This window comes from Bactrocera oleae, chromosome X (genome assembly GCF_042242935.1).
Source record: "Bactrocera oleae isolate idBacOlea1 chromosome X, idBacOlea1, whole genome shotgun sequence".
Classification (NCBI taxonomy): Eukaryota; Metazoa; Arthropoda; class Insecta; order Diptera; family Tephritidae; genus Bactrocera; species Bactrocera oleae.
In genome coordinates, this window is record NC_091541.1 from 35,191,136 (window position 1) to 35,211,333 (window position 20,198).

The 20,198-nt window shown below is 34.6% G+C and overlaps 1 protein-coding gene and 1 long non-coding RNA gene across 6 annotated transcripts in view; one reads left to right on the forward strand and one right to left on the reverse strand.

Moving 5' to 3' along the window:
• LOC118681715 (uncharacterized) overlaps positions 1–20,198 on the reverse strand; it is a 38,685-nt gene that overhangs the window by 8,068 nt on the left and 10,419 nt on the right. The gene's annotated exons all lie outside the window — the stretch shown is intronic.
• The window catches only part of Actbeta (inhibin subunit beta), a 32,349-nt gene that overhangs the window by 6,554 nt on the left and 5,597 nt on the right, over positions 1–20,198 (forward strand). For all 5 annotated transcript variants that reach the window (XM_036367323.2, XM_070112761.1, XM_036367325.2 and 2 more), the window contains 2 exons: positions 69–392; positions 613–1,020. In XM_036367323.2, coding sequence (XP_036223216.2) covers positions 69–392; positions 613–1,020 — 732 coding nt within the window. The remainder of the gene's footprint in view (positions 1–68; positions 393–612; positions 1,021–20,198) is intronic.

The following is a 20,198-nucleotide window of genomic DNA, read 5'->3' on the forward strand; positions in this document are numbered from 1 at the left end:
GTGTGTCACTCAATTTCACTCATGTTATTTTTATATAGTACAAACAATTATTTTTAAATTATTCGCAGCACATAGTGCACATAGCGATCACGCTCGTCTGGAGTCCATTAAGAGGCAGATATTGACAAAACTTGGCTTAAAACAAAAACCCAACGTATCTCATCCTCTGCCCAAGCAATTTATATGGGACACCATATATCGTGCAGACGGTATACGCAGTGTTGTCAGTGATTTCGATTTCAGTGAAAATGGATCGCATCAATGGAAATTAATGTCGGAAGTAGATAACACAAAAGAAGCAGGACGAGCGCATTCAGCAAAGGCAAATGATATTACAAAACTTTTACTTAACATCCCAGACTTTCAAAATGGTGAATTCGCTAATACGCTTGGTAAGAAAAAAAATGTTCAAAAATTTCTAAGTAAAAATAATTATACAATAAGATAGAAATTAAGAAAAATTTGCCGAAAATTAAGTATTTACATTCATATCAAAAGCATATATGTAAGGTCGATAATACTGGTACATAGTATGTATCACAGAACTAAAATTTTCTTTACAATTTCTTCAAGCCAACGACAAAAAAATAAATACAATTTCTCTTAATCCAGGTTCAGATGCTGAAAAAGTTCTCAATGTAAGTTATAACGATTATTTGCATCATGCCCGGTTTGACGAGTCTAAGATATTAAACGATAGCAAAATAGCGAATAATTTCACATATCTTATGCATATTAGTAAGCCAAAGTCAAATAAAGACTTCCTAGGAGTTGATGAACCGGGATATAGTGATATAATTTATTATCATAAAGATGATTTAATCGAAATAGAGACTGATGAATTAAATCACCAAGTGAATCGTGGTATTCATAATGTTGGTGATTCCTATACGCATGCTGAAAACAGAGATGGGTATAGTTTACACCATCGGAAATATGATCTGTCAACAGATCAAACTAAATACGAAGGGGATGATTTTCTAGGCGATACACAGGAGTTCATCACATTTGCAGAGAAAGGTAAGAATGAAAAAAACTAGAACACAAGAACACTTAAATAATTTTAAGTTAGAATTAGGATAAATTCGTTTATTTGTTATAGCATTATTTAATGGGATATAGCAAGAATACATGCAAATCCGTCCGCATATGTCGAGGTGTTATTGTAGAGTTCAAAATAAGTACACTTATTTCTGTATGTAGGTATAATGGTAACTGCCATTGGTAGTCCTATGTATGCATACACATAAATACAGTGTAAATATGTATGTATATAAATGCAGACATGCTCGTGCGTACACATTTCATCATGTGATTATCTTAACTTGTCTAAATTGTAAGTCTTTACTGTACTATATATATTACTACTTATAGAGTATTCCAAAGCTAAAAGCTCTTCAATGCTCTTACATAAGTATAATCATATGTTACAAGTATTTTAACATGTCTGGATATCTACATATGTAATAAATTGTGTACTTGTCCGTCTGATAGCTGTCTGCTGATTTCATACTTGGTTGCATGTTTGCCTACCTGCATTAAGCACGTAGCTAAGCTGTCTGTTTGTCTACACTGTCGTCTAGCCTATTATTCATTTCTCCTTTGTTGAGGTGTAGAAAAGAGCCTCTTAATAACATATAAGAGTATGCACATCAATGGTGTTTTAATTTGGTGTTAATGTGTGCACGCAGCCTAAAGACGAAGTGAAATTTAAGTCTATGTCGAAGATGCCTGACAATTTATTGATGAAAGTTAGATAGCTATCGATCTGAACACGCGATATGTGTCTACTTATGTTATATTCAACCTATTTTTGCAGTTTTTAGCTTAATTCATCCGGTTGTATAAGTCAATGATCTGAAATAATTGGAAAATACAAACGTATATGCATTTAATTGCGCAACATTTCCTACACATTTTATGATTATTTAATATTTAAACTAACTTTATCGTAACTTTTTTAAATAAGATAGCTATTAACTCCATACTTATCAGACCAATGATTATAACAACATTAACAGCACGCATCCATGTTATTAGTTTGTTAAAACTATATTACAGGTTTAGGATGTGCTTATTTCGTAGTTATACATAGTACGCAAAATTATATTGTCTTCAACTGTTTTAGCTCGTCAGCTTAAGAGGAGACTGGCAAGCAAGTGCAAGGGTGATATCCTCATCTCATTTATTGTACATACTCGTACATACATATGTACATATATGTATTTAAAACAAGTTAGGACGGCTAAAATTCGGGTGTATAAATTTAAACTGTTGTAATTGGTAAAGATCAAAGGTAAGAAAATATCTATTTATTAACAAGTAAGGAAGTACATAGTTCGAGTTAAATCTAAGATTTTGTACTCTATAAATTTGTAGGGATTGAATATGGGGAATTATTTTTAGATATTAGCGAAACTTTAGACAAACCACAAGAAAAGAAAGCAATTCCCACAACAGCCTGTTCAGGTCTTAAGACACATAGGGCGTGGACCACGAGTTACGTGGCCCCATGCTGTCAACGCAATACTGCGACATGTGCCTCAATGGCTGTGCAACCTGCACCATTTTCCAGTACTGCGCCGCCATTCCAGTCGAGTTGCCAAGATAGGACCTCCACGGCCCTAAGGAGCTCACACAGACAGCATGACTCCCAGTCTGACCAATGACCGATAACTCTCTTTTTCCCAGTAGTGAAGACACTTGAGGCCTGGTTACTCCCGACGTTCACTCACCACCTTAGTCTAGCAGAACATCAGCATGGCTTCCGGAAAGTGCACAGCACCACCACAGCACTTAGCGTCATAAACGCCTAGATAGTTCATGGCCAAACCAGAAGCCACCCTGCGAGAGAACGATCCTCGTAGCATGACTTGTCGAAAGCCTTCGACACAGTCAACCACACAACGCTACTTGAGGACATCGAACAATCTACGCTCCCTCCAGGGCTGAAGCGGTGGATCATGAACTACCTGAGCGGTCCGCATTCATCCGTACTGTTTCGAGGTCAAAACTCTAAACTGGGAAGAATCAAACAGGGGGTTCCGCAGGTTGGTGTCCTCTCCCTTTTACTGTTTAACTTCTACATCTCGAAACTCCTTCAACCACCAGAGGGAATTCCCGTGACCTCGTACGCTGATGACTGTACAATATTGACGTCGGGCAATGGAATCGATGGCATGTGCTCGAAAGTAAACGGCTATCTCTCTGATCTTTCTCGCTTCTTCTCTGCAAGGAGTCTAACACTCTCCCCCACTAAATCCCCAGCGACCATATTTACGAACTGGGCGAAGGAGTACAGACTGTATCTAAACATTTCAGTCGATGGCACCAAAATTCCGACGGTAAACAACCCTAAAATTTAAGGCGTTACATTAGACAGTCTTTGCTCCTTCACTCCTCACACGACCGCGATACAGAGCCGCAACAAAATCCTCAAATCGCTTGCTGGCAGCTCTTGGGGAAAAGACAAAGAAACGTTACTGGCGACATACAATGCAATCGGCCGGCCGGTCCTAAATTATGCAGCCCCAATATGGTCGCTTGGATGTAGTGCCACGCAGACGAAGAAGCTCCAGACCTGTCAGAACACTGCACTCCGGACTATCACGGGATGCCTCTTGATGTCCCCAATCGAACACCTACACAGTGGGCCCGTATGCTTCCGGTTAAGGAACATAACGAGCTCCTCTCCAAGCAGTTTCTGCTGGGATTTTTTCGTAGAAACCACCCCTGCGGCTGCACCGAAGCTATAATACCATCACAAGGGAATTTTTTATAGCATAAAGGGGTATAAAAAGATATTTATCTAGATTTTGATCGGCCAGTTTGAATGACAGCTATGTGCTATAGTTGTCCAATCTGAACAATTTCTTTTTGTAGCGATGCTTTAAGTAACAATATATGCCAAATTTCGTAAAGATACCTCGAAAAAAAAAAAGTTTTCTATACAAGGATTTGAGTTTGATCGGTCAGTTTGTATAACAAGTTAATAAAATAACACTTCACCATTTTGGTTGAACTCCAAATTGAGTCTGTCTTTATTTTACATATTCATTCTTAGCTTAACCGACGCTGTTAATTGCTGCTGTCGCCGAAGATGCTGCTGCGGATGAGTTCGTGACTTTAATGTAAACAAAATGGAGGTGTTCCAAAGCAGTTGCATTTCTTAACTCCCCCCTTGTTAGATGAATCGTCCCGATTCAAAGAAGAAATGTAATTGATTCTTCCCATCATTTGATCAATGGTCATCGCTGGTTTTTGCATTGGAATTTGTTCCACATTAATTATATTCTTGCAACATGTTGCTATATGATCAGGATGAAGAGGCGAGTTGAAATCCGGGTGACTGTTTGTTCGTCCGTCCGTGCAAGCTGTACTTTGAGTAAAATTGAGATATCTTTATGAAACTCCGTACACATATTTCTTGGTACCGTAAGACGGTTGGTATTGCAGATGTGCGTAATCGGACCACTACCACGCCCACAAAACGCCTTTTATCAAAAGCAAATAAATCGCCATAACAAAGCTCCGCAATAAAATACAATACTGTTGGTATACAGGATCACACAAGAGAGGGGCATCTGCAGTTTAAAATCTTTTTAAAAAGTGGTCCCGCCCCTAATAGATTTAATGTGCACATCTCCTAAACCACGAAAGTTATAGTAACAAAATTCACTAAAAACGAACGTTTTTAGCACTTCTACCGACAGTGTGAAAATAGGTGTAATCGAGTGATAACCCCGCCCACACCCCATATAACGGTACTGTTAAAAACAACTAAAAGCGCGATAAATCAAGCACTAAACTCGCCAGAAACATTAACCATCTCTGAGATGGTATAAGCTGACTTTATAGGAACCGCTTTCAAAATTAGACAGTGGGCGTGGCACCACCCACTTTTAGGTGAAAACCCATATCTTGGGATCTGCTTAACCGATTTCAACCAAATTCGGTGCGTAACGTTCTTTTCATGTTTCTATGTCATAGTGCGGGGACGAAATCGGACTACAACCACGCTTACTTCCCATGTAACACCATTTTCAATTCCATCTGATTCTTTCACTTTCCACTATGCAAATCAGGTAACAATGATTATATCGGGGTAAAACTTTGCGTGAATAATGCAATTAAAGTATGCCACATTGTGACCAAAAATTGTCTAAATCCAACCAAAACTCTTCAAGCCCCTAGGTACTGAATATGTGGACTCCAGTGCCTATAGTTGACTTTTTACTGAAAATATCGGTCAATGTGTAATATATATATATAATTGAAATTCATATAATAAAATAAATAAATGAAACTCGATAATAGTATGTTTTGTGTCAAAAATGGGTTGAATCGGATCAATAATTCCTTTAATATTGTATAATATAAAATTTTGTCAACACCTGAAGTAATTTCCCGGCTTTGATCCTTGCAAGTTGCGACAGTACAAAATGTTCGGTTACACCCGAACTTGGAACTTGTTTTAATATGGGTTTTCTTCCTTTAGCGATATTTGCGAATAATTAGTATTATTATTATTACACTTATAATGGCTAATAAACTATAATTCATTACATTGCCTTTCATATCTGAGTTCTGTAATTTGTTAAATATTTTCAATATTTCTAAAATTTATCTCCTCCATGCTTAGATTTTTCATGATAGTTACATTAATTAATTTTACTGGATTTGGTAACATTTGAATTGTGAGAGGGTTACGGTGTTAATAGGTGGTCTTATCGATTTCAATATTGCAATCTTCATATGGTAAGGTTATTGGGACTACAGTTATGGTAAATAGTTTGATTCCTTGCATTAATTACATAGATATGGTTTGTATTCATTTCAATGACATTTGATTGGTCATTTATCCTATAATTACAAGGCATCTTGTTCTTAAACAAATTTTCAACACATCCGTCTTTATATACTTCCAACTCGTTATTGATGTAGGTCTTCTTAAATGCTATATCGTTTAGCGATACGATTTTATTTTCTTGTATACCTATACATTTCTGTTTCATTAATGTTGGTTATAAGTTGAATATATATTAATTTAAATGTTTCTTTAGTAAAACATGGAATCCTAACTTATGTTACAATGTTTCCGTTTTCAGTGACAATTACCACTTTGATTTTATTTAATTTTTTAAGGTAATATTAAAATTTAAACTATCTTCTTCTTTTATTATATCTCTACTTAAAAGATTATTTTGGATTGTCATTAATACTTCTTTAATTCTAATAATATTAGCGTCAATGTACATTAGATTTTCTAGCAGTTTGTTATTTCACTTTTCTTTTAATAATGTATTCAACTCTGTTTAATATTTTGAAATATAATAATTCTTTATAAAGTTGGTTTAGGTTTGCAGTAATGGTTTGAATTTCGTAATTAAATTTCTCGTTGATATTCTTCTGGGTTTACTTCTTATTTTCCTTTTATTTCTTGACGATCTTCATCGTCCATTATTCCATAAGTAAACTTCAATCCTGTTCCGAAAAAGTTAAACAAACTACTTTTCTGAATTCTATGATGTGGAGTAAGTGTGTCTATCTGGTTGCGAATATGCTTTATTTTAACGATCATAGATAAGGTTCCTTTTCCTTAAGTACTAGTGTTCCTTAGTTGCCAACTTGTTCATACAGTGTTGTGTTAATTAAATAAGTAAGTCTATCGTATCTTTCGACTAGTTTTATTTTATCTAGCTTTAGAAGTGAAAATCATTGTATGATCCTATAAATAACAAAAGAATCAGCTGTTTTCCTTTGAGTGTAACACAGCTGAGATCACCTGAACGAAATCTGCCTTTTCTGACGCAGAGATGTAATGATAACTTTTAAAAACATTTTCGAAACAAAAGTTTATTACATATTTTTTGTTTTTCCTTATCACCTCTGAGGATGCAATGTAGGCACATTACCGATCTTCTATAGGTGTTCGGTTCTACAGGAGGCCTATATTCACCCATATAATATATACAGTTATAAATCAATCTATGCTTCATTACATATGTAATTTAAACAAATAGGGAAGGGCTAAGTTCGGATGTAACCGAACATTTTATACTCTCGCAAAGTCAAGTTTGAGATTTCTTTATATATTTTAATAACTAGAAGTAGGAACTGCCGCCTCAGTTATTTACATTCACAGTGAAATTAATTAAAGCAATTTGTAAACTAAATTTACACAAATCATGAGAAATCGTTGTATAGGCTTATAATTTTTATATAGAATGCATTACAACTGTATTGAGGAGTATGAAAAGAAATCGTTTTTGGACAATGAATAACATTTTTTATTTATTATATCGATATTATTATACATGTTTCGTTTAAAAATAATAAATATTAACAATTTCAAAAATTATATTATTATATTAATTTGTATATAATATTTACAATATCAAACATAAATTTTTATAGAGATTCTTATACATATATCCATAATATATTTCTTTTCTCCTTATACTATTTAATTTCTCTCATATATTTATATATAATATTACAATAATGTCTTATATAATAACAAATTATATATATAACTTAAATTTTCTTAATTGGATTATTTACATATTTTTCTAAAAATTGTCTTAAAAACTACTGTCAAAATTTCTATATCATTCCAATTCGATTATATTTGGAAAAAAAAATTAAGAACTATTCCACTAAGTCTGAAAACTTTAATTCGAAATAGAGACACAAATACTATCATGATAGCTGTGTACTGTTTCAAAAGTAATTGCATTAACATGGGAAGGATCCATGTTTGAAAATGCCCAATCAATTTGTGTACCGGCAGGTGTATTGAATATTCTGCACCAAGCAGGGAGCTAAAAATTTTTTCTTGGAGCAGATTTCTTATTGTAGTCCCTGTAGACATTAAACAAATGTTAAAATCACCAACAATTAGCACATTTTGATTGCATAACTCAGAAGTAAGGACTTCCTGAAGTTCTACAATTAAATGTCTGACAGAGAAAGCTGAATTTCTATACAGAACCAGAATATTAATATTGAAACATTTAAACAAAACCGCTTCTAAAACTTTGCGTCCTGAATAAATTTTCTTTACATCCTTTGATTCTATAGAGCTAGCAATACTATAATTTGCATTATAATGCCCCGTTTATTTCTGTTGCTTGTTTCCGTGCTATTTATCCTCAGTTCGATAATTGGAGTAAATCCTGGTATATAAAAATTTCGCAAGGATAACTCCGAGTTTCTACAAAACATAAAATATCTGAAGATAGCATCAAACAGTCGCTTTTTATATCATTAATGTGAGCGTGAAAACTCTGAACATTATGGAATAAAATTTGATGTCCTGATGTTCGGGAAATCATAAAATTGAAACTTGTTGTTAGAGCTTTATTTGTGTTCAATTCCCTCAGTTCCCTAAATACAGGATCCGATTCAGAAAATTTGTTAGAAAGAATAAAATTTCCTATGATGAATAGACCTTCTGCAGAAGTAGCTCGACAACAAGCGACATATATTGAAGCTCTAGGCATTCTGGGTCGAGTATGAACTACAACTTTATTTTATGTGGCACCCTGACTTTTATGAATAGTTATTCCCTTAGCCGGAACAACTGGAAACTGATTTCTTTCAATTGAAATTTGTTCATTTCTTATATATTGAAAAGATTTTATAACTTTTTCAATTGGCGTCCAAGAACTTTCTAGAGGATGAGGCTTTTTTGATCGTGCTATCAAACCAACAGAAGGTTTCAAAAATTTTATCCACAGAATTTTTGGAAAAGAATAATGGAAATCAATTTGCATAAGTTGTCCAGCTGCCCCATTAACCAAGCCATCACTCGTGTTTATATTCACTGTAATCATATATTTGGCGAAGGTTTTTAGTGTCAATTCATAGGGCAGTCCCTGCGTTTCAGAAGTTTTGAAAAGTTTAACTCATTCCAAAATATTCTCATTTTCACTTATACCAATTCCTTTAACTGAGTCTTTTGCAGTTGAGAGGATAGCTTCTGTTGGGATTCGACTGAGCTTAAGGGCATTGAAATTAGTTGTCTCTTCATAGGACCAAAATAAATGTATGGCATCATCGGGATCTTCTTCGAAATTAACTACTCGAGTTTCAATGAGTGATATGTCCTCATTTTCTAGAACATTTTCAAGTTCTCTTTGCTCAAAAACATCATATTTTCTTTGATTTTCCTCAATTAGAATACGATGTGCTATGCAAGTCTGCTCATTATCGTTTTCAATGAGATCTTGCTCATTCCGCCAAAGATAGTAAAGCATTACCATTTCGCGGAAATACTCAACTCTGGCCAAATCTGGGTTAAACCTTCTATGCCGAATTATACAAGGTTTGGTACGTTTTTCAACAAAACTACTACCGTTTTTAAGAGGCATGACAACCCCGCTTTCTGGTAAATTATCGTCTTCCCTCTCTTCTTCTTCATGATCACTGTCTTGTGCTCTTCTACTAGATTTAAAATATTTAAACCTGGAAGCAAAATCAGCTAAACAAAGAGTTTCTAACTGATCGGATCTTTGAACATACCGGTCTAAAATACCGGCTACGAATATTTCAGTCGAACCTGAAGGAAGGTTCTGAAGTTCTGGTCTAGGTTTTACCATTCGAACACGTTCCTCAGGTCGAGAGGTATTTATAAATATCTCTGCATTACTTTCTTTCGAAAGATGGAGCCCAATGCAGCAATATACTGCTTCTTGTGCAGATATTTCTGTGCCTGATATTAATTTGTGACCCATATGTTTAAGTTTTTGCTTAACAGTATAATTTCCAGCATTTACCTCTGATATAGCTTCATTTAAGAGCCTAGAAATTCTCCTGTTAGACTTGTTAATATAATTAATTATATATGAACAGCAAGCATATGCATCCAGTATATATTGGATATCCATATTTGCTCTATGGAGTTCCAAAATCAGAGGATTACAAGCGTTTATAAAACGATCCTGTAATTTTCTTTTTAGAAAAATTTTGGGTTTTGTTAAACTTGATGTAAGGGCAACAAATAGTCATCAAAAGACATATTTATTCTACTATCAGACAGGAAATGTTCAAAATTGTTTTAATTAGAAATGTCTTCTGTAGTCATATTTGAATTTAAAACGTTTTGAATTTTGAAAAAGTTTTCCTTGTGTCTTTCTGAATTTTGACTTGTTTCTGTAAGAGGTAACAGTATTTGCGTTGAAGGCATTGGTGGATATGGTATACCAAAACGACAAAACTGTTGTCCTCTTATGTCCCTAGTACAAGACCGACAGTGGTTATGCTTTTGAGAATCCAAATAATTTTCTATGTGGCTGACCGAACCATCTGTAGACATATAATTGCCAATTAAACTAATGGCAACAGTGAATGTCTAAGGGTCTTGAAGGTTGATCCTGGGAGCATTATTAAGCCAATACATGCCGTGTACATGCGGGGAACCTCTCTGTTGAAACTCCACTCTCCAGTAGAAATTTGTGACAAAATGCTCTCCAAAAATGCCGGCGTTATCTTTAAAAAGCTTAAGAATTTGTCGATAGCGGTAGTCAAAATATCTAGCACAAGTAACCGCGTCTGACTGAATTAATATCCGATATCTATCTTGGATTGTTAAACTAGTGGCTTCCTCGTCTGAAATATCTTTAGAATCAATAGTTTTAGAGAGGATGACTTAAAGCTTAACCCACTGAGATTCTGCAGCCGATAAAATGAGGATCTAACGCCTTTCAAAACCTTGTAACCATCATCGTGTTGAATCATGTTTTGAACAAAGTTTTCGTTTAATAGATTTTGGGCCATAACTCGGTTGCGACCTGAAAACTTTCTAAGGCAAATGGATGTACTATTCTTAATTTGTAGCAGTTCTAATTTTTTGTAATCATAGAACAACTTTGGAATGGTACACGCTCTTCTGTCAAAACGGCGAATTTCAGAAAGTATTATCTTACTATATGTTTCAGAGCATGTACGTTTCTGCCCAACGTATATTGTTCCAAATGACAACTCTTCTGAATTATTATCTTGATGAATAAGTTTTCTACAGGAATATTGTCCAAAAGAGTTTCTTGACCACCTGAATTTAGCTCTGAAAGTAAAAGACCCGTGGGGATATTATTACCTGAGAGATTATCATGATAAGTTTGTGCCGCATGAAAAGATTGTACCAATCGGGAATCCTCTGCAGATGTAACAAACGGAACTTCTTCTTGGTTATTAAATTCTGAATTCCAGTTCTCATAAATATGTATATTGTGCTCACGATACAGAGGGGTATTCACTAAGAATTGCAAAGCTTCCATAATCTTTGCGGGGCTATGGTATCGATCATCCAATCACGATTTTATTCCAAAGGACCTTGGTAGCGATGTCATAATATTGTTAACAGAAATTGGTATATTAACAACAGCACCTTTGAGCAAACTCTGACCTTGATATCCTAACGGACGGATTGTCATAAAAGGCAATCTATGCATTTCATGGTATTTCAGGAAAGTGTAGACCGTTGGAAAAACATATTTTTGGAACGTGCTTTTTGACAATCGCATTTTTGCAAGTAGCACAAAAATTGTAATTTCCATCTTCCGAAGGAAATTTTTGACTTTTGGGTGACTTTGCGCAATAGTTTAAAAATTTAACTTGCGAACTTGGTGTGAAAACCATAATCCGCCACAGCAAATACATATTTCAGTAGGGCCCTTATTTATATTTTGAAAATAAATGTTTTTGAAATCTGTTAAATTGCCACTTTAATCATTTTATAGAAGATTATTTTCTCTCGTTAATCGGATTCGTTGGGACTGCCTTTGGTTTTCAATTTGCCTATTGAGCGGGTTATCTCTACGAGGCGAACTTGACTTTGTCTAATACGTCTCTCATTCAAAATTTCTTCCCTCATACCTCATACCCTTGCGCTCTAAATTCCTATACTCAGGATTTCTTGCGCGAAGTTCTCTATGACCCCTAGTGTTCCTACTTTGTTCATCATAACGTACCTCAGGATTTTCTCGACGAGATCTCTGACCTCGAGTACTTCTTATTTGCTCTTCAGAGCGAATTTGTGGATCTTGCCGCCTTGTTCTATGTCGAACAGTGTTTGCAACTTGCGCAACAGATCGAACCTCGGGTCTTCACGCCGAGACCTATGACCCCGAGTATCTCTTATTTGCTCTTCAGAGCGAATTTGGGGATCTTGCCGCCTTGTTCTATGTTCAACAGTATTTAAATTTTGTTCAAAAGACCGTACCTCGAGATTTTCCCGCCTGGTTCTATGTTGATTTGTATTTGTTCGGACAGATGTACATCGGAATCTAATCTACGATGAGCGTGACTTACAGTATTTTGTGACTGCTCACTATCCCTATATAAAGAGTTTGCACGAAGAACTCTCATACGTCTTCTATTCTGAAAACGACTTAGTAATATAGATTTTCTACTTAATCTAGGCATAATTAATTAATAATAAATGGATTAATATATAAAATACTTATAGATAATACTTATATAATTCAGTCCGTCCGGGTGTTAAAAGTTTGATCCTAGGTGCTGCCCTCTTTCACTGTAATTCCTTGTAAGTCCTTGCTATGACTCCTTTCCTGTTAAGTGTATAGGTACTATGGTATACTGGTGCACATATGTATATGTGTTTGCTTGCCACTGTATATAATAATACTTTAAACACTATATAACTAATACACTAAAATTAGTTTGAATAAAGCACTTTGCTGGTAAAGACATCTAGTGTAACTAAAACTACAAACACAGTGTACTGATATTTATTATACTTGCAACATGTTGGTACAGCTTACGTACTTTTGTATACCTATATATTACTTAGCTATTCACTAACATAATAATACATAATATTTAGTTATATTTATATTTTAGAAAGTAGTAGTTTATTTCATTGTATTGAAATTAAGTGCTCGGAAAACCCCTCCGTAAATAGTTTTTGTTAAATGCTTTCTAAAACAGGGGGATCCATGGTCCCTATTTTGAAGGGTCTACCCATGAAGGCTAAATTAACAATAACTTACATATAATTAAGTATGGTATACACATATGTAGAGCAGGTATGTAGATTTTCTTCTTTCTGTCTTAATATCTAAACCTTTCATAAGCCTCCAACGGGGCTAGGTAAAAATATAATTTTCTTGAGTTTACAGTTCACCTCATGACCTTCATATTAAATAAACTGAAATAATAGACAGTAGCATGTAAACCGATGGGGTCGAAGTTTATCTATAACCACATAAAAAGGGTCTTTAGCCCTTTTGATACTACATTACTAATATTTATTTCATGCAATTTTTTCTAGAAAGATTTTTTTGCTCTATACAAAGTTCAGCACTCTAAAAAACTTTTTTACATTGTTGTCTGGTATATTTTGTAATAAGTTCAACATGATGGCTGAGAAAATATACCTAACCACTGATTATCACCAAATATTAGAAGAAATATATGTATATAGAAATCTATATCTATCTCGATTAGTTTTAGGTGATGCAAACATCCCTTTGGTAAACAAAACTATACTCTGTTGCAACATGTTGCGAAAGTATAAAAATGTTGCGAAAGAATTCAACATTCATTACTCGATTATTATTTAATATCTTATTAACTTATGTTATTGATCATAGATTTATTTTGTGTCACTATTTTTTTCTCCGAAATGTTAACTTTTATAAAAAGAAGCTATTTAACTCAAACATGGTATATGTGATATAAACTGAACCAAAGGGGTAGATTTAATAATATGGGGTATATGAGGTTGCTGTTGTACCAGAGGAGCGGAAAAAAGTATATTACGGTTATAAGGTTTAAACAAAGGTCTAGACCAATTTCATTCATATGCAGCGATATACATTATATTTAAGAAAAACTGTCCATTTAATTTCATTAAATTATCAAATTGACGAAAAAAATTATACCATAAGTAGTACATGTGAGCTGGGAAAATCAAAGACCAGGAAATTCCTTTAAACCCTTTATTAAAAAATGTTGAGAAAGAATTAAACATCCATTATTAAATGATATCGTGATTAAATTACAATCAAATTTGGTATCTTCTTGACTTATATTAAAGGCCACAAACTTAGTCTCAGTTTTATTGCTTGAAGTGAGATATACATAAGTATGAATGTGATATTAACTCTACCAAAGTGGCTAAATTTTATATTATAAGCTTAGGTGGCAAACGTCAACCAGAGAATCGGAATTCATTATATGAAGGTGTGAGGTTTAGACTTAGTATATACTAATTTCATTCTAATTCAGCGTCAAACCACTTAATTTTTAAGAAATCTTTTCCACTTAACTTCGTTAAAATATCACGTTGATCAACCGGAACGGTGTAAAGTCAGGTTTAAAGACGGAAATCATATATATATTGGGGATAGAGAAATATATTAATTTTGACCATGCTCAGCTATACTCGAGAACATATTGTGAAGCAATTTTATATATACAAAAAATATTAATACTCACTGACCAACATATTCGGCATAAAACTGGTTAGAATAACGAAAAGCATTATAAGTAGTATATGGAAATTGAGGGTAGTATTAACCCGATTTTATTAATTTTTTCCAATATCACATACTACTAACATGCCACAGACTAATAAAATGCTCCCACTGCTTCATTAAGGTACCTCACATACCATCACCAATCAAATGGAGTAAAGTCAGACGAATGTTCGAAAATCCTGATATTAGTTATATGGGGGCTAAGGAAAATTTTCACCGGATTTGATCCATTTTAGGCACAAAGATACCTTGTTATGAGTAAAACACGCTCTCTCATTTTCATTGAGATAACTCACATATGCGGTATAAAGTCACGCGGAAGTTCAAAAATATTTATATTAGATATATGAGGGCTATAAGAACTATTGATCCGATTCAACCCATTTTTGACACAAAGACATACTATTATCGATAGTTTTATTTATTTATTCTATCATATGAATTTCAATTATATATCTTACACAATGGCGGATATTTACGGTAAAAAGTCAACTATAGGTACTGGGGCTTGAACAGTTTTGGTTCGATTTAGAGAATTTTTGGTCACAAGGTGGCATACTTTAAACGCATTATTCACGCAAAGTTTTTAACTGCAGATGCCCCTCCCTAATGTGATCCTTTGTACCAAACAACAGTCTTTTATCTTTTTGAGCAGCTTAGTTATGACAATTTATTGGTTTTTGATTAATGGCGTTTTGTTTGCACGGACGGACGGACGGACGGACAGACAGTCACCGGATTTCAACTCGTCTCTTTATCCTGATCATTTATATATACATAACCCTATATCTAACTCGATTAGTTTAAGGTGATACAAACAACCGTTAGGTGAACAAAACTATTACACTCTGTAGGAACAAGTTGCGAGAGTATAAAAATCGGCTACAATTCATGAACTACAATAATAATAATCCAAACAATGTAATAATTAGTAAATAATATTTAATCTTTAGGAGTTGTAATAATCGAAAAATATTTGAATATGTAATAAAAACATTCTTAAAGTTATAAATTTTAAAACAACATGGCCACACACTGTAGCAGATTTGAGGCATTTGGACGTTTTAGTTGTAGAATATTAGTAGGCAACCCGTACCATGTGTGACTTTAGTAGTAGTAGTGGGATATTTTTGCGTATGTATTAGTGAAAATCTTAGATTGGGTACTTGTAGATTTATACAATGGTAAATATCCATTTCCGTGATTAAGGTCTACAATTTCAGTTTCCGCAGTGATGGTCATGCAACTTATGAAGAGATGTAACTTGGGGAACCTAAAAGATTTCAGGATTTGATGTTATCTTTATGTGTTAACCTGTTCCTATTTTTATACTCTCGCAACCTGTTGCTACAGAGTATAATAGTTTTGTTCACCTAACGGTTGTTTGTATCACCTAAAATTAATCGAGTTAGATATAGGGTTATGTATATATAAATGATCAGGATGAAGAGACGAGTTGAAATCCGGGTGACTGTCTGTCCGTCCGTCCGTCTGTCCGTCCGTGCAAGCTCTAACTTGAGTAAAAATTGAGATATCTTTATGAAACTTGGTAGACATGTTTCATGGTACCGTGAGACGGTTGGTATTGCAGATGGGCGTAATCGGACCACTGCCACGCCCACAAAACGCCATTAATCAAAAACAAATAACTTGCCATAACTAAGCTCCGCAATAAGATACAAGACTGTTATTTGGTACACAGGATCACATTAGGGAGGGGCATCTGCAGTTAAAATTTTTTTTTTTAAAGTGGGCGTGGTCCCGCCTCTAATAGGTTTAATGTGCATATCTCCTAAACCGCTAATGCTATAATAACAAAATTCACTGGAAGCAAATGTTTTTAGCACTTCTATTGACGGTGTGAAAATAGTTGAAATCGGGTGGTAACTCCGCCCACTCCCCATATAACGGTACTGTTAAAAACTACTAAAAGCGCGATAAATCAAGCACTAAACACGCCAGAGACATTAAATTTTATCTCTGAGATGGTATAAGATGACTTTATAGGAACCGCGTTCAAAAGTAGACAGTGGGCGTGGCACAGCCCACTTTTAGGTGAAAACCCATATCTTGAGATCTGCTTAACCGATTTCAACCAAATTCGGTACGTAACGTTCTTTTCATGTTTCTATGTCATAGTGCGAAAATGGGCGAAATCGGATTACAACCACGCCTATTTTCCATATGACACCATTTTAAATACCACTTGATTCTTTCACTTTCCACTATGCAAATCAGGCAACAATGACTGTGTCGGGATAAAACTTTGTGTGAATAATGCGATTAAAGTATGCCACCTTGTGGCCAAAAATTGTCTAAATCGAACCAAAACTGTTTAAGCCCCTAAGTACTAAATATGTGGACCCCAGTGCCTATAGTTGACCTTCTACCGAAAATATCAGTCAATCCACAAAGAAATCTCAAACGAGTATACCATTTGACTTTGCGAGAGTATAAAATGTTCGGTTACATCCGAACTTAGCCCTTCCTTACTTGTTGTTAACTATTTTATTTCCTAAATCTTCTTTGACCACTTGTTTATTATACCTAGGTTTTAGATTACTTTGATACTGGTTCTTGTTCTTCTCAAATATTATTTGGCAAATCATCGTGCTTAACTTTATTATAAAGAACTTCGAAAGGTTTTCGAGTGTGTTGTTTGATTATTGGATTGGACAGCCCTAATTATCACTTCTAAATTGATATTTATATTATTGTAGAGTGTACCCTTTCTATTTGTCCATTAATTGTTGAATATTTAGGGTCGCATAGTTTAATTTGTATTTTCATTCGCTCTGCACAAGATTTGAATTGTGCTGAACTAAATCCCGGTTCATTATCACAAGTTATTCTTTTAACTTCTGTGAATCTTTGTATTGCTTCCAATATTTTATCCTGTAATTAAGTTTTATCGTCGATTTGTTTCATTAAAATAAATTTTGGGTACACATCTATTAGTGTTAAGAATTTAATGTTTAGCGCAAAAAATATATCAATATGAATATGTTCATCCTTTTTGTTAGGACTCGATCCCGCGGCAATTGGAATTATTTTGGGGTGTCTGTCATATTTATTTTTATTACAGATATCGCAATTTCTAACAAATTGCTTAAATTTTTTTTCATTTCAGGCCAGTAATAGTTTTTAAAAATTGGTTAACATTTTTCTTATAATTTCTATGTGCTCTCGTGTGAGTTTGTCTCACAATCTTCTTTTGGTCATCCTCGTTAATTACATCAATTGCCATTATATCTGTATGAAAAATTTTGCTTGCTATACTGTTTCTAAAAATTTGCTCTACTTCAATAAGTCTTCAATGTATTCCTGTTAGCAAGTTCTTATTCAATTGGTCTGTTATAATTACTTTTAAAAACTCCAAGTATTTATATTTTATATGATGAAACGAGTTAAAGCTTGTCGATATAAAATGATAATTTGTTTTATCCCTATTTAATATTATATTATTTGTTGGGGAAAGGAATTTAGGGGCTTATTGATGTTTATAATGTGAAAAATATCTAGGCTTTCTACTGAATGTACTGCATCTGTTAAGTCGTCTTTTCCTTTTTATACTCTCGTAACCTGTTGCTACAGAGTATAATAGTTTTGTTCAATTAACGGTTGTTTGTATCACCTAAAACTAATCGAGTTAGATATAGGGTTTTATAAATATAAATAATCAGGATGAAGAGACGAGTTGAAATCCGGGTGACTGTCTATCCGTCCGTCCGTGCAAGCAAAACGCCATTAATCAAAAACCAATAAATTGTCATAACTAAGCTCCTCAAGAAGATCCAAGACTGTTGTTTGGTACAAAGGATCACATTAGGGAGGGGCATTTGTCATAACTAAGGGACAATTGTCATAACTAAGCTGTGAAATAAGATACAAGACTGTTGTTTGGTACACAGGGTCACATTAGGGAGGGGCATCTGCAGTTACATTTTTTTTTTAAAGTGGGCGTGGTCCCGTGGTTAAATTTTATCTTAGGGATGGTATGAGATGACTTTATAGGAACCGCGTTTAAAATTAGTCAGTGAGCGTGGCACCGCCGTGCAAGCTGTAACTTGAGTAAAAATTGAGATATCTTCATGAAACTTGGTACACATGTTTCTTGGTACCGTAAGACGGTTAGTATTGCCACGCCCACAAAACGCCATTAATCAAAAACAAATAAATTTTCATAACTAAGCTCCGCAATAAGCTACAAGACTGTTATTTGGTACAAAGGATCACATTAGGGAGGGGCATCTGCAGTTAAAGAAATTTTTAAAAAGTGGGCGTGGTCCCACCCCTAATAAGATTAATATGAATATCTCCTAAACCGCAAAAGTTATAATAACCAAATTCACTGGGAGCAAATGTTTTTAGCATCTCTATTGACAATGTGAAAATGGGTGAAATCGGGTGACAAGCCCGCCCACTCTCCATATAACGGAACTGTTAAAAAATTCTAAAAGCGCGATAAACCAAGCACTAAACACGCCAGAGACATTAAATTTTATCTCTGGGATGGTATGAGATGACTTTATAGGAACTGCGTTCAAAATTAGTCAGTGAGCGTGGCACCGCCGTGCAAGCTGTAACTTGAATAAAAATTGAGATATCTTCATGAAACTTGGTACACATGTTTCTTGGTACCGTAAGACGGTTGGTATTGCCACGCCCACAAAACGCCATTAATCAAAAACAAATAAATTTTCATAACTAAGCTCCGCAATAAGCTACAAGACTGTTATTTGGTACAAAGGATCACATTAGGGAGGGGCATCTGCGGTTAAAGAAATTTTTAAAAAGTGGGCGTGGTCCCACCTCTAATAAGATTAATATGAATATCTCCTAAACCGCAAAAGTTATAATAACCAAATTCACTGGGAGCAAATGTTTTTAGCATCTCTATTGACAATGTGAAAATGGGTGAAATCGGGTGACAAGCCCGCCCACTCTCCATATAACGGAACTGTTAAACAATACTAAAAGTGCGATAAGCCAAGCACTAAACACGCCAGAGACATTAAATTTTATCTCTGGGATGGTATGAGATGACTTTATAGGAATCGCGTTCAAAATTAGTCAGTGGGCGTGACACCGCCCACTTTTAGGTGAAAACCTATATCTTGGGATCTGCTTAACCGATTTCAACCAAATTCGATGCATAATGTTCTTTTTATATTTCTATGTTATAGTGCGAAAATGGGTGAAATCGGACTACAACCACGCATCTACAACAATTCCATCTGATTCTTTCACTTTCCACTATGCATATCAAGCAACAATGATTATATCGGAGTAAAACTTTGCGTGAATAATACGTTTAAAGTATGCCACCTTGTGACCAAAAATTCTCTAAATCGAACCAAAACTGTTTAATCTCCTAAGTACTAAATATGTAGACCCCAGTGCCTATAGTTGACCTTCTACCGAAAATATCAGTCAATCCACAAAGAAATCTCAAACGAGTATACCATTTGACTTTGCGAGAGTGTTCGGTTACATCCGAACCTAGCCCTTCCTTACTTGTTTATTTAACATCTTGTAATCGAGAACCATTCTCATTTTGCGAGTACCGTTTTCATTGGTTCCTTTCTTTGGAACCACCAATACAAGGGAATTGTAAGGACTCCCGCTTTAACTTATAATATTTTGTTTTAACTATTTTTCTATTTCGATTAACGAATTTGTTGACTGATAGTG